General features: G+C 37.2%; 1 protein-coding gene across 1 annotated transcript in view; it reads left to right on the forward strand.

Annotated features, from left to right (window-relative positions):
• The first annotated feature begins 1,345 nt into the window (after positions 1-1,345).
• The window catches only part of LOC137272248 (tubulin polyglutamylase TTLL11-like), a 35,406-nt gene continuing 19,848 nt past the window's right edge, over positions 1,346-16,903 (forward strand). The window contains exons 1-3 of the mRNA XM_067804608.1: positions 1,346-2,147; positions 10,163-10,262; positions 14,079-14,779. Coding sequence (XP_067660709.1) covers positions 1,527-2,147; positions 10,163-10,262; positions 14,079-14,779 — 1,422 coding nt within the window. The 5' untranslated portion in view covers positions 1,346-1,526. The remainder of the gene's footprint in view (positions 2,148-10,162; positions 10,263-14,078; positions 14,780-16,903) is intronic.

Here is a 16,903-nt window from a genome sequence, read left to right on the forward strand (position 1 = left end):
ACAACTGACCATAAAGAAGTGTAAGGTTGTGAGGATTTATTCAGTATAATATGGTCTATCCTACATAATGCTGGGCACCTTTCCAAAAACAGCAGCTAGTGCTATAGACGATATACTACTTTTAAGAAGGAATATGAGAATGAACACTGCCTCAACGAGACTATAACCAGAACACAGCGAACAGTTCGCACTATGTTCAGAGCTGCCTTGCACGCAGTCAGGTCGTTTTTGAACAATGTTCAGTTAGAGAAAGTGTTTGTTTTAACTGTAACAGCGTTATAGAGGATAAAGCGCATCCAATAACTGTCCCTTATCGACCAGTGTAAGTTCTTTAAACCGGTTCTAATCGTAAATCATCTGTTGACAAATTTGCTGTCAAACCCAGATATTTCAAAACCTAGTGCCAAAACCTGCATGGATGTTTTTAGAGATGAGATCGTTTATATCACAATTTAGGCTGTGGCCTTTCTGGACCATCTTTGTAAGCATGTTTTAACTGATATATGTAATTTATTTCTTAAAATAGCTAGTCGTAATTCCATAAGGGATAGCTAATCAAACGTATAATTTGTAGGAGTACGTATCTTAGAAATGCTGTACTTGGATACGGTGAGACTTCAACAAAACACCAGCTGCAGCTACCACTGTCGTAGATGAGTTACGATCACTTTGGGGAGACAATGGGTTATCGAGGTTGGTTTAGTTAACGGTTCCAGTCAAGGATAAAGACCTCTTATAAACTTTTATTATGTTCATAACATATTATTATCTTTATCTTTATATTATAATACACAATTGCACAATAAAACAAGAATGAGATTTAGAAGCTGTCATGACGTTTATTTTAAATGAAACTTGTCCTCCTTAGAATGGTTATGTAATAATTTTCAAATGTTACCGTTAGTCTTATATCATAACTTTAAACTTATGTTAGAAAGATAGAAGCAAAGAGTACGATCATTAAGTGCCCATAAAACACCCCATGAGGTTCAAATTGGATAAATCAGTCGAGCGAATCAAGCACCTTTTACGTGCGGCTCAAACAACTTTTCAAACTCTTTTAGAAACTTTTAATCACTGAAGCCGAGAAGAATATTTACATCGACAAAGACTGTTTATATCTGTTTAGATGCAGTAGTTACAATAGCGGCTATCGACCAGTGCTGGCCGCGACTCAACGTATTCCAATCAAGCACGGCCGAGCGGGAGGGGCTGTTGCCATGGGTGCAAGTACACAAAATGTCGAGAGCTTCCCCTATGTGAATGATTAATGAATAACAATGGATTCTATGGCGCGGCCGTCAAAAGCTATTTCGGGTGGAGGGGTATGATCCAGTACGGCATAGTGACATGATATATACAAACACATAGATTACGCAAACAATTTCTCTGTGTACTGGACTTGAATTCGCAGGAGTGATTTTTCTGTGTCGCTATCGCCAATATCGAGACCTTGACAGGTGCCCGTTTATCTGAAACAAAATGTGCCTCTTAACAATGTAATCAGATATGGCGTAAATTGAAACATGAGTGCCCCGTTGGAAAATAGGCTGGAAAACAGCCCATATAGCAAGCCCCAAGATCACAGTCGACGGGACTTGGCTTTGAAGAGAGCGGCACTGCTGCGACGGGAGAGGTTAGCGAATGAAGCGAAACAGCGAGACGAGAAGAAGTTCCGCGAAGATTCTGATATGAGACATCGCGAGGACAGAGAGAAGAGATACAGAGAGGACGTCGAAATGAGACATCGAGAAGAGAGAGAACTGAGACGACGAGAGGCACTGTACAGAGAAGAGAGTCAAAAGAATGAGAGAGACACGAGGGTGAGACAAGATAAAAGTTCAGGGGATCAAAAAGTTGATAGTCATGACGGCCGCCACCCCCGGGATGACAGTCGCCACCGTAAAGATGATACGCGCGTACCCCGAGACGACAGTCGCCACCGTAAGGATGACAGTCGACAGCCCAGGGAGGACCGACGTAATCCTACCGGTAATACATCAGCCACGGTAGTGGTACCCCCAGCCGTCCGTCCTCCCCCGGTGTTGAAGCCGATATACCGGGGACATGTGACAGTGGATACTTCAAAGGCACGGTCTAATATTGATGTGGTGCGAAGATGCATTCATGATCTTGGATGGAGAGAGGTAAGTTATTTTAAATCATATTGTAAAAATGTTAAATGAACAATGAAAGTTATTCTTAAGCAGTGATAATGTACACTGTTTGAAAGATGGTAGCAAATTAAATGTTTTTAATTATGTATCACACATATTCTATTTAATAAGTGTAAACAGTCAAGTAAATTAGGAACAGTTACAAACATTGTTTCATTAATTTCATGGTCATGTTGTTTTATACAAAATTGAATTCAAGGGTATTCTAAACTTCTTGAAGGTGGATATATTATGTGTATTATAAACACAAAAATATATTGAAAACATGTAAACCATATGTTTGTTGTGTGTATTATGTATAGTGAACAGATTGTTCTGACAGATGTGTTATGTAATGTTCATACCATAACTCAATATGCTACATTAAATTCCAAAGCAAATGTAAATGATCGTTTAACAGTCCAAATGTTGGGAAATATATTGATGATTTTGGGATTATATGATGAAATTAGTCTTTTTCTTGTAAGAGAGTTATTAAAAGAAATTTTGAAATATATAATATATATGTAACCCAAAAATTTATTACTTTTCATCACTGTCATTCTTAATAAGTAAATGCAACCTAAAACTGCTTAAATTTTATTATTGTTTACAACGAAAATGACACAATTATTAAGATGTATGAAATGATAAATATAATGAAATAAGTAATAATGAAATAATTTCAAGCTTCAAAATGGGTGTGATTGTAAATATAATGAGATGATTGCATCAATTACCCAGTGGCCTAATATATTTTTTCACATCATGAAATGAAAGCAGCATTTTTTTTTTTCATATTTCAAACAAAATATGATAAAATGATACAGGACCCTTTGTGGTCGACCATTTGAGCGCTGTTGCTGTGGCATGTTGAAGGTTGACTACCACCGCCTATATCAGTCAGTCCATTTCTACAGAAAACTGCATCATGTGCTGTCGTGATGGATCTGTCATGTACGTTAACTGCCACAACATTCCCTTAATTACACAACCCTGAAAGTTCAGGAGTCCACTTTGCTTGGAAACATGCACAAAACAGTATTAAGGAGATTGGCTGATCAAACTGCGTCCAAATTATACCTTGGTTACTGGATGCAAAAGGTCATCATGGATCATTTGATGTAATGAACCTTTTGGTGTGAAACAATGACTCAGCCACATGCTCACTCACTCACTGACTCAAACACTAACTCAAGCACCTACTGAACCACTCACTCAACCACTCACTGATTAAGTTAATGTTGATACACCTGTTTCTTTTCCTGACCACATGTCTAAAAGTCTTTGTTCATATTCACCTGTGATCAGAAGAAATATCTAAGCTTTCTAGACCAACATGAATGATCTGATATCTGAAATCCTGCATTGGTTCACTGTTACAAGGGTACAGAGATAATGTCATCACAGAGGAGTGGTGTACTCTGCTGTAAAAGCAATAATGATTACAAAACAGTGATGATGTCCTCTGTACCTTACTTCCCAATACCTCAGCTGCCAAACCATGCCCTTTGATTCTCTGATCAGTGTTCAGTAAGGTTGGAGAGTCAATAATAAAGCAAGCAAATTTGAGCATATAACTTTATGCAATAGACAACTGAGTAAGTTTAGGTTTACGTCACACTCAGCAATATTCCAACTATCTGATGGTGGTCTGTCAGTAATCAAGTCTGGGCCAGACAATCCAGCGATCAACAGCATAAGCATTCATCTGCACAACTGGAAACCAATGACACGTGTCAAACAAGTCAGCAAGCCTGTTCAGCCAATCGCATTAGTTGCCTCATAGGAGAGGACATGTGTCAAACAAGTCAGCAAGCCTGTTCACCCAATTGCATTAGTTGCCTCATAGGAGAGGCATAGTTGCCCTTTGTGGAAAGCATGGGTTGCTGAAGACCTGTTCTACCCTGGATCTTCACGTGTTGCAGCAAACAAGTTTTTATACATGAAGTTGTATGCTTTATCATGCCTTTTGAGCTCAACATCCAAAGACAAATTGTATATAGCATAGTGTTCATCCCTTTCTGTCTCCATATGTCAACAGTAAGATTCTGGGAAAGGTGCAAGATTACAGGTGTAAATCTGAAAAACAAACAAAACACCCTCTTTTTTCTACCAGTCTTCCACAACAAGATTAGTTTTGGGCCGTAGAATAATCTTGTCATACAGACCCTGAGACCATGACATGCAAGTCTAGATTAGTTAGCAAGTCTTGATTTCCAGTTTCTGAAAATGAAGAAAGTCTCAGGGGACCTTTGCATTACATATATTTATGTATTATGAACTATATTTCTGCAAAATATGTTTCAGAGACTAGTGAGTCTAACCAAAGAATGTGATGTTTCTGTATCTCAAATTGATAGCTGGATTTTGTTGAAAGGTGTAAAACTGTACTCACTCACTCACTCAGGACTGTGACATGTGAATTAACAACAATTCATGTGTAACTATGGAGATAATTATGTTTAGTGCCATACGGATGGCCAACATTTAAAAAATAATTGTTTTTCCTCTAGTATTAATGAAGTTTGTTCTTTTCCTTCTTGTTCTGAAAACATTCTCATTTCATTGTGTGTGTGTTCTAATACAAAAATAATAAGATACAACATATAATTTACATTTTAAAGTTTCTATTTTATAGAAATTACCCTATGAGAAATTATAAGCCTGTAATCTAAATATAATTTCTTTAAACCTATTAATCATGTAGATTTGGCAAGCTGCACACATCATATTTTGTTTTTCATACACCAGTATTTTGTTTTCTTTGTGTGTCTATTTTTAATATCATATTAACTGATATCACATAGTGAAAAAGTGTTTCTTAAAAAGAATATTACTGTTATGTTAAACAGCTGTAAAAAGATTTTTCATTAACTATACACAATTCTAGTGTGTGCGTCATCTAATTTATGTACTTGTACTTGTAGAAGTAGAGCTAGTTAATGTTTATTGAGGAATATAATAAATATAATGGAAGTGGTGATTGTCAAATAAATAAGTTGGACAAGCCACACCTAGTATATATGACTGTTAACATCATGCAGTGCTGTCAGATACTCACAGTAATTGACAAGTCAGTATATCAATGTTCCACAACTGTGCAAACATATTCATGAGATCAGTACAAATACATAACAATAGTCAAGCCACTCAAATATTTTTTTTTATCCCCAATCAATAATTACCCAGAATCACGTACATTAAACTTGCAAATATTCTGTCCTATGATTGTCTTGTCAGCAGCAGTGTCTTGTGATAATCCATACAGCTGGTCGATCAAGAATATAGATAGCGGGGTGTGCATTTCATATCGACACAAAGCATCGATCCATGGAATGGGGCTATTATTTGGTTGCTGCATTCGACAAGTGATTAAACTGATTGCTACTAACAGAGTTACTGTACAGTGTCTTGAGCGTTCTTATATATGTATTTGGAGAGTAGCTTAGTGGTTAGAGCAGTCGCTTATCAATCTAAAGTCCTGGGTTTCATTTCCCAGCTGAGGACAGTGTGTGAAGCTTATTTCTGTTATGTTCACTTTGATATTAAAAAAGCAGTCTATTCCCAAGCAGTTGATCAGCTAACATAGCAATATTGTTCTTGTTTATAACTCATAAACTATACAGAAATTAGGTCAAACTGTTTCCGTGTTTTGTTTTTCAAATTAACAATGTCTCATCAGTATAATTGTTTTCAGTTTTTTGGTGAGTCAGTGATTAGGAAGCCCTCTGTCAAATTATTATTGTTTACTTGTTCACTTCAATATATTTTTGCATTTAAGGAAAACTGTGAAGAATGTGTGTCCATATTGCTTTTAATCTACTTCATGAAGTCATCATGAATTGCTAGATGACACACTGTGCCCTCTGTTAACATTCAGCTGTTTTCCTACATGAAGCTAATTAATGTTGCATAGGAATAAAAATGAAATGATATGACTTTTCTGCTGTTAAAACCAGTATTGTGCAGGTTTATCATTTGTGCATGGTTGGATAAAAATCTGAAACAAACATATGATGAATTATTTTCAATCCATCAGCAATGTGTGATAAAACCCACCTGGCAGTTAGTAACAATGTTGATGCATGAGAAACTGGTGACTACATAATAGTTGGTATGTTCTATAGAGACCCTGACTGCTCATCCATGTGCAATTATGCCTACCAATCCTTAAGTTTTATATATCCCCAGAGATCGATGAAGCTTGATTCTTTGTGTTGTTTAATTCCACACCTGGCTTGCTGTGACCAGCCCTACATCAATAATAGAGGACAGCATACACAGGAGGAGTTAAACTGTGACAGCTCAGCGTGAGATAGGGGGCAACGGACATGAATGGTTAGACAGCATATCAGGCCATACTGGTTCATGTTTTCGATTTAGGAATCAATTGACCACAATTCTTTATTCAGTTTGGATTATGGATAGTCAGAGTAGAATAAAGAAGCAAGTATGTTTAGAAGACTCGAATTGAATTAATTTGCATGTCTGCTCATATTTTATGGATTGGATGAACAAAATGATGAAACTACTGACAGTAATTTGATAGTCTTAAGTGTAGTCTCACAGTCCCTGAACCAAAGTATTTTCCTTTCCAACCATCCCTTTCTGTAATACAAAAGCCCTGGATGAAGCATTCGTCTAGATTTTCCTCAGCCTCCGGCTCAGTGAAAGTAATATATGTTGAGTATTAACTTAGGGCATTTTTAAGATACTAATCATGAAAGAAATTATTTTAGAGATGATGATCATCAAAACCTACTCCATTAGACTGAAGTATCCCATGTTTAAAAACTGCATCTCACCTTGTCGGCAATGGTTCCAGCCAGGGACAACTTGCCCAGCCTATTCTTCAATGTCTTCTCCCCATCAATGTCTTGTGCTAAATCACCAGAACCATTCAGAAAATTGTCTGTGATTCATAGATCATGAGAACCACTTGTCCGATGTGTCCTGAATGTTTTAAGTAGTAAGATAATTTTTGTTTAAACAGAGGTACAGATAGGCTGTTTATCTGTCCAAATTATGCATACATTTATATGAAAACATGATTCATATTAAATCTGTTGTGTACTTGTATGCTTTAATTTTTCTTAAAAAATGTCAAATCTAAATGTGTCTAAAGGTTTATGTTTTAGAACCACCAGATATTACATTCTGTTTGACTTGTATATGATGCCTTAACACACAGCTTACAATTCACAATGACCATATACGAGTAGGACATTTTCCATGCCTTGAGTGATACAAACTTGACCAAATCTAATTTACAGATTAGCCTATATAATTTGGTCATCTTGAATGAAAGAATATGTAGTAAAAACTAGAACAAGACAATACTGAGTTTTAACTTCAAGTTTGTTTTTGTCTTGCATAGCCTAGTCAGGTTCATTTAACGCTTACATGTAACGCCAAACACAATTTTGCCTAGTCACAATTTTGCCATAGCCTAGTCAGGTTCATTTAACGCTTACATGTAATGCCGAACACAGTTTTTGCAGATTCTGATACCTTTCGTTGAGGACTTACAGCAACAAATTATATAAAATGTAAATTCAGCTCATAAAGTTGAAAAATAGCATGATAAACACTCACCCCATGTTGCAACATCAGAGTTCAAATGATTCACTAATTTCACCTGCTCTGACCAGGTTCTGTTCCCTAAATATAATTTTGTTGATTTGATTTTTCAAATTAGTAAAATGTGATTAGTAACTGTGTTGTAATTATGTGAATATGTTTGGTTACATCTAAACTTTAAACCATTTAATAGAAAGTTTGATTGTATTTAAAAGTCTGACCACACATTCTCAATTATATGAATAAATATATAATTGACGCTTGTTCCAACAAATTGCTTCAGAGTTGCTCAGCAAAGATGAGTTCACTGATATAGAGTCATTTGTGCAGGGACATTAACACGAAGTCAAGGGCCTTGAATATAATTCTTTGTCAAGGCAATAACCGTTTCTGTGGTTTCACCCTCCTGCGACAACTTAACACCTTTTTCGTTTTCAGTGATGACAGTTTCTTAAACAACTATTTTGGTGGAGTCCAGAAAGCTTTTGGGTATTAGTAAATGATAAACGTGTGTCCTGTTTATATTTATGTGGCAATTTTGTACAATGATAAAATTTGCAATTCATTGGTCCATTTCTGCCTCAAACAGACTGTAGCAGACTGTTACAGTAGTCAACATGAAAGGTGACAAAGTTATTAACAATAGTCTCTAGAGCTGATATGGGTGCCTTGATAGAGTTGCTTGAAACGAGTTGTGACCTGGATCTCCTCAGGTTTTATGTCTATACATGACTTTGTATGTTAGATGAGAGCCTCGCAGCAGCATATAGCATCTATTCACCATTTCTCTCACACTTTGATACTCATCATCTGATTTTACTGAGAACATGTCTGTCAACATTTCTTGTTTATGACTCCTACCTCTGAACACTCAACACCCCAGACTAATATGTTTGATCCAATCTACATAATGCAGTCACTGAATATTCACTGTGTTGACAAGCACTTAGTTGAATCAGTATGAAATCTGTGCTACAATTATATACACTTTCATAAAATACATTCATGTAATTCAATCTAACACTTTTAAGGGCCAGTGAAGGTCCAGGGTAGAACAGGCCTTCAGCAACCAATGCTTGCCATAAAAGGCGACTCTGCTTGTTGTAAGAGGCGACTAACAGGATTGGGTGGTCAGACTTGCTGACTTCATTGACACGTCATCGGTTCCCAGTTGCGCAGTCGATTCTCATGCTGTTGATCACTGGATTGTCTGGTCCAAACTCGATTATTTACAGACCTCTGCCATATAACTGAAATATTGCTGAGTGTGGCATAAAACTAAACTCACTTTCTCATTAAAACTGTTGAGATCCATTTAGAAATGTTAAACTTATAAAAGTTATTTTGACAGAAACCCCAAATGAAATGGAATGATGTTGTTTCATTATGTATAGCTAGTTGTGTCTGAGAGAAGCTATAAAGTCTGGGTGTGCTATTGATTAATGCTATATAAAGCCTGGATTAAGTGAGAGCACATGAACAACCTGTGACTATCAGCAGCACGCCCATGTGTGCAGGTGATTGTGGACTGCAGTAATGTAAACAATCTTGTAAATGTAAATTAAATCTAAATTCCAGGCTTTGGATAATGCTGTATTGAAATCTCCCAAAGGGTTTATTAGTATTCTTGAGTGGTTTGGGTATTTTGAAAAATGACAATGACTGGTTGATTGGGTAGATTGCCAGTTAATACAGGGAACATGCAACTCAAATTCTATGAGATATCCTTTTACCAAATTTGTCTCTTATTTTAATGATATTTGCATTAATGCGTACTTGTCAGAGAATTTTAAGAACATCCAGTTTCTTCATGTGAGTTTGACAGATAATCTGTAGTCAGCAAATGCTATGCGTATTAATTTGTCTGGAGTATTATATATTACAGGGTCAAATTTAATAGGTTTTAGTGAAGGAATCATTAAAACTGAGTTGAAGTAATTATTACTTCGTCATGTGAAAAGGGATACTTAAATTATTCCTCAAAAAGCCTTGATTTACAATATTATGAAACTTTTAATAATAAGCACGGAAAATTTTTAGCTTATTTTCAAAATATAGTTTGTTTGCTTGTTCTCAACTTATGAGAAATTTTAGGTTAGAGGACCATTGTGAAGGCTCTTGAAATGTGATGAATTAATTCTAGAAGCTTTGGGACCTGCCTCTGAAACATCAAATAATAAGCTTCTCAAATTGATACTTATATCATGGAGATAATGGACAAAATATGTCCAGTGAACACAATGCTCACATCATAGTCCACCATCCTTGGTCACTATGTTCATGTGGGAGACTGGACATTGTCATTATCTGTACATGTTCCACGAACCATTAATATGTATGAAACAGAATCTGTGAGTGCAAGACTCCCATGATACAGAAGGCTATGGAGTAGATCAATATTCACTCACTAACTCTACTTTCAGGTGATCGTGCCCCGCAGAGAACCATGTGACTTCTACTGGCACGCGATTGGCTTCCAAGACCACAGCGACCTCATATCAGGCAGAGTCAACAAGTTTCCAGGTCTGTTATTCTGCTGGCAATTATCTGATCTTAGATCAGAATTCAGTTTGAAATGGGAAAAAGAGAGAAAAAATATAGCTTCAGCTTTTAATGGTCCCTGATCTAGAATATCAGCATAAATAATAACACAGGCTGTACATGGTTATTGAATAAAAATGGAAGTATAATGGTCATAGACAATGCTCATAGAGCATTATCACTCATATTTCATGGTTTGGCCTAGTGGTTATGTTCTAACTCATCACACAGCAGACCCAGGTTTGATTCCATCAATGAGTGAAGCTCGTCATAGTTAGTATTAATACTGGTTTAAAAACTAAGTTGCCTGATGTTTTTGTTGTTTGTTTGGCCATATCATACTAAATGTGTAAAGCGTAGAGTTGCATTTCTTTGGTGTACAAGGATCCTCTTAAGGTTGGTTGAATCATGCTTATCTTCTTTGGTTTGTCTGCATGATATTCAGAAGTTTCACAAACGTCTATCTGACATCCCACAATTAGCTTGCAGGCTGGGATATTACTAAAATATGTCCACCATTAACACAGATGAATGTCAGAGATCTGAAAAATGGGACACATACCATGCCTTCTTAATAAACCTAACCAAAAGTCATCCCTCTGATCCTGTACATACCCAGTGTCCAGTTCCCGACACCCACATCCCACCCTACACTCGACCCTACACCCAGCAGCAGACTCCACATCCCACCCACACACCCCACCCTACACCCCACCCTACACCCAGCAACAGACTCCACATCCCACCCACACACCCCACCCTACACCCCACCCTACACCCAGCAACAGACTCCACATCCCACCCACACACCACACCCAACACGCAGCAACAGACTCCACATCCCACCCACACACCCTACCCAACACCCAGCAACAGACTCCACATCCCACTTCCCACATCAACCACACTTAATGGATTAATGCTGTCTCACCGACAGCGTGAAAGGGGAAATACCTGCGACAGCCTGGTAACTGAAGTAGTGAGTGTGGGTGTGTCATGTTATGTAACTGTATACACAATCAGGAAAACATATTTCTTCCCTTACCCCATGGAAACTAATGGAAACTTGTATGACATGTATTGATTCCTATCATAGAAATAGAGAATCATTTCTATGTTTCTATGTACATTGTAAAATGTGTGTTAACACAGACAAGTAATAATGGTATTTGCCATCACTACGTAACTGGCGTTTGAGTGTTGTTCCCGCAAGCCATTCCTACATATGTATTAAGATGTGTATTAAGTTAGATGGGTAATACAAATATTTACTCTAATTATGTACCGAGCATTATAGTGTTGTTCCAGTTGGCCATTTCACATGTTCATTCGAAGCCACTATATCTTCTTACATCATACGGACTATCGTTGTCTAACTTTACATAAAGGCTCATACTACTTACTGCCTTATCAGTTTCAATGTTTGTTTTTTAATTTCTAACACTTGAGTCTGTTTGACAGAAGTCATTGAATAATTGTCTCTCCATGATGTTAATGTGTGTTTGCTATATCTCCTTGACATTTTGGCTGAAGGTGTGTTTACATGTGCTGAAAAAATATGCGGTGCAAAGAATGACTGGCGTGTGCTATTATCAATTAGACATTGATAAGTACATTAAATATTAACTATCAACAATGGTGCCATGCTGGGTTGTGAATAGTACTGAGAGATGTGATAAAATGAAATATTTATGTTGTTAGCCTTTTCCAGACAGATTGATATATGGTCTCTGTTTAAACCAGGTGTGTCAATATTCCTGTAGAAAATGTTGAAGATAGTGACACAAAAACAGTATTCCTAGTTACACAACCAGGGTGTGCTGTATCCATTTAATCAGCAGGTTGTATTTTTGTTACTACCCTGCATCGGCACGTGAGGAAGTTGGATGATTTGATTTAGATAAGAGGGGAGTTTGATTTGCATCAGGTTTTGTCATTATAGTGTGAAGTGTTTTATGTTTGTACCCCATGTGGTATAATTAGTTTATATCCTCTACTCTCCACATGATATGAATTCACACTCAGAGCAGTTGCAAATGTATGCAATATTTGTTGAAGTTACCAACAACTTTGTGGATGTGATGCATGTTTGAAGTACCCATCATATTCAAATTATGATGTTTGAAAACAAATAATGTCAGAATATGTATGAATCAGTTTATACTAATTTGGACATAGCTAAGGACAAAATAAAGTATTTCATTTTTTAATTCATTTTTGCATGATCAGTGTTTAATTTATGCCTAGTTCACATGAACATGTAAACTGTTGAAAATAACACTTGGACAAATTCATGCAGGCAGAATATTATTAGACTTTGTATGCTGTCAGTTTGAAGATGATTAGAACAATGTTTGACTCAAGCATGAAAATATAGAATAGATTTGTATCATATACACCCTGGTACTACCTGAACAAAGTTAAAGATCACCCAATTACTTCATATTACTCCAGTTAATCAGTCAGACCAGAGGATCCTGCCTCCTCAAAGGGAAGCAATCTGACACTTGACTCATCAAGTGCCAGTGGTATTTGGTCTTTTATGTTATCTGTCAGGCAAGGCAAACTACACTAGTGTGAGAAAATCAGTGATGTTATATTTATTTTGAGTGTTATATATCTGTGTGGCTAATATCAGGATGGACTTAACACAGTGATGATTATTTTCAACCTGACAACTAACATGCAGCAGAAGAATGCCTCAGTCTTGAATGTCATGACTATCTGAAAACAAAGCTTTCATCATAAGTCTTTCTGTTGTTTTGTTGGTCAAGTTTTTAAATTGAAGACATTAACATGAATGCTTGAATTTAACATGAATTAATGAGATTTATTTTTTTCAAAACTTGTGTTTCTCTCGCTGTTCAGTACATGTATAATTTTTTTCATGTACTTATTTTCTTTAGATAAGCATATGAAAAATTTTTTGCATTTCTTTTGCGGTTCAGTATACTTGTAAGTCACACATTCACATTTTTCAGATTATGAATTGGGCAAATTAGGTCATAGATCTTACTTGCTTGAACAAAGAGTTAAGAAGATATTCATTCCAGGCGATACTCTGAAATATGTTTTGACAAAACTCTTGATATAAATCTGAAAACTGTGAGAAGATTCTGGAATGTCTAGTACATGACAGGGCTTGTCTAGCAGCACTTCCAAGGGCTATATATTTTTTCTTTATTTTTCAGATGTTTTCTTCTGATGGATAAATGATCATTTTGAAAAAATATGTTGTTACAATGTGTAACCGGTCCCTGAAATATCTCATGTTAATATTTTCAAAGTTGCATAATTAGAAAACATGTTCATGTTTTCAGTGTTCTGATCTGGTAAGTAAAGTGATTGGTTGGGTGAAAGATCTGATATAATGGAATGTCATTAGGCCTCTGTTTGGCAGCACTGAGCGTCATTATCTGACTTTTATGAGATAGTCCCTACAGTACTACGCAGACGTCTTCTGAATTGGGGCAAGCAGGTAGCCCAGTTGTTAAGGCATTTTCTCATCACACCAAAGACCTGGGTTCAATTCCCCACATGGGGAATCTTGTGTCCCCTGTCATGATATTCCTGGAATATTGTTAAAACCGCAGCAAAACAAAAACTCATTCACTCACGCTTGCTGAATAATCAGAATGAGCCATTTGGTGAAGAACATTTACTGATGAGCTATTTTTCTGCTTTCGAATTCCAGTTCTTGATTATGCAGAATGGCAGATTAGTAATCAAGCAATATTGGTTGCACTATGTTCCAAACCAGAAGGTCTTCCACAAAGATATTGCCTCTTTATGTTGTAGGTATACAAGAAATGTTAAGTAAAATAAATCTGTGCCGGACGCTGGACTTCATGAGGAATCTGTTCCCCAGTGATTATGACTTCTATCCCAGATCCTGGTTTTTACCCTACCAGTTTCACGAGTTCAGCAACGAAGTCCGACAGCTGCTGGAGAAAAAAGTGAAGCCAAAACCCACGTATATTGTCAAACCAAGTGAGGGCTCCCAGGGTGAGGGTATCTACCTCCTCCGAGAACCCACCCAGTACAACAGCCATAATGGCCGCTGTCATATAGTGCAGGAATATTTGTCCAATGTGTTTTTGTTGGAAAAATTTAAATTTGACCTCCGAGTGTATGTGACGGTGACAAATGTGGAGCCACTGGAGTTTTATATATGTAAAGAGGGCCTGGCCAGATTTTCTACCATTCCTTACGAAAATCCAACCAATAAAAACTTGCAAGAGGTGTTCATGCATTTGACAAATTATTCGTTGAATAAGAGAAGTAGTACTTTCAACCAATCAGAAAAGGATGAAGAAGGGAGCAAACGTAAGCTGACGTCAGTGTTCCAGCAGATGGATGCAATGGGTCATGATACAGACTGGATCTGGGAACAGATAGAACACATTGTGTGCAAGACGATGATTGCGATTGTTGGGGAGCTGAAGATTCACACACAGACCTCCATGCCGTCTGGAAAACCAGGCCCCACATGCTTCCAGGTGAGATACATATACTTGACAAAATATGTTAGGGATACTGGTATTTTTATGATTGATGTTTTATGTATGTCAATGAATAAATACATCATTATTCATAATTTCAAAATTTACATATATCCCTAACTATTTTGTCCAGTATATATAGAATGTCATACTAGTGTATTTGGATGTTTTGTATTGAATGAGAAGTTGTCATTGGAGCAGAGAAACAAGGGGTTCGAGGTCATAACACATCTGTGGCCATCTTTAGGTCATAGCAGATCTGTGGCCATCTTGAGAGCACAGATTTATGGCCATCTTGACGTCACAACAGTCTGTAGCCATCTTGAGGTCACAACACATCTGTGGCCATCTTTAGGTCACAGCAGATCTGTGGCCATCTTGAGAGCACAGATTTATGGCCATCTTGACGTCACAACAGTCTGTAGCCATCTTGAGGTCACAACACATCTGTGGCCATCTTGACGTCACAACAGATCTGTGGCCAGCTATATGACCTTATATTTTGAGAAAAAGGGTACATATGTGTTACACTCAGTACAAAGAATGTTTTTCCCACACACAAGTACTTTGTATTGATCCTTGGCGACCCCACTTCACATGCATGTATATTACACTATTACAGTAATTAGTCTTCCTGATCTGATTACAAGTCAGTCACAAAGTCTCTGATTGTTTCTGCTGTTCTGACGTTGTCTCTCCTAGAGTCAGTCATCTGATATGTTTGAATGCAGTATTTACCTACAGGAATGTCAAATGCCCACTTAGAAAGCCAGGTTGAGCAATACCTGCAGTGTTGCATACCAGGCAAGTCATGCCTGGCCTTTGTATACCATATTCATGACAAAAAACATCTACCACAAATGGCCACTAGGCTTAACCAGACATCTCATTTACCTGTTTGGTGTCATGGATAAATGGAGTGATGTGTTAATCCATATAAAGAGAAGTTTGAAGGTGATACTTGAAATTTCCATGCCTGGTACTCCAAGACAAAGCAAAGACCATTTAGCTTGGATTCAGTATTCTGTAGTGGCGTATATGTGTTCAAATAGCATGGTGGGTTAGGACTATAAACCTGGTGCATGTTTCCGCACTTTGATCAGCTACACACACACTCTCATGCATGTAGGTGATGTTTAACCCCTTTTCACTGTCCCTCATATTTTCTTGAACACATCAACCCGTCTTTCTATACTGCTTATATGTCCTTGAATACATTAATCCCCCTTTCTCCACCCCTCATATTTCCTTGAACACTTTTATTCCTCTTTCTTTCTCCACTCCTCATATTTCCTTGAACACTTTAATCCCTCTTTCTCCACGCCTCATATTTTCTTGAACATGTTGACCCACATTTTTCCACCTCCCATGTTCCTTAACCACATCCAATCCCTTTTTGATTCAACAAACACACTCTGCTACTTACGCCACTGACATCAGACTTGCAGGTGGTTAAATACGGTAATAAGGTTCACAATCTACTTGATCTCTCCCTTGTATTAATGCTTATCTTCAATACATCCTAAATCTCTTATGCCTAATTCTGTTAATTCAAGGAGTAGCAGAGGTCACAGTGAGGACTCTGGGCACAGCAAGCTATACCAGTACTTGATCTTACTTTAATCTTCTTTATATACCATTGTCGAAGCACTTAGCAGTTGCTCTTCACATGTTTCTGCTTTTTCTGACTTTGTGTGTTCACAGTCCTGCAGTAAAGCTCATGAGAGCCATGGAATTTCTTTAACATAGACTTACCTGAGTCACCTGCACGTACTATAAGATAGACTTGCCACTGTCATCATTCTAAGCTAAACATACCTCTTGTAATATAAGATAGAGTGGCCAAAGCTGGAGTGCTAAGTCGTCATACTTGAAGCTAAACTTATGAAAGTATACACCACCTAAAATAGGCAAAATATATATGTCAGTTAATAAATATCAGATTCACTTTTGACAAACAGAATGTACACATACCATTAAAAAAAGTAGGGAATATTCCATTTTGCAAACACACCACTATTCAATGCCAGAGCACATGAGAAACTGTGTCCATGTGTATCCATACAAATGAAATATTTCTAAAGGAATGGAATATATGGTCACATTTTCCCTTCATCTTCT

The sequence above is a fragment of the Haliotis asinina genome, chromosome 2, assembly GCF_037392515.1.
Source record: "Haliotis asinina isolate JCU_RB_2024 chromosome 2, JCU_Hal_asi_v2, whole genome shotgun sequence".
NCBI classification, from domain to species: Eukaryota; Metazoa; Mollusca; class Gastropoda; order Lepetellida; family Haliotidae; genus Haliotis; species Haliotis asinina.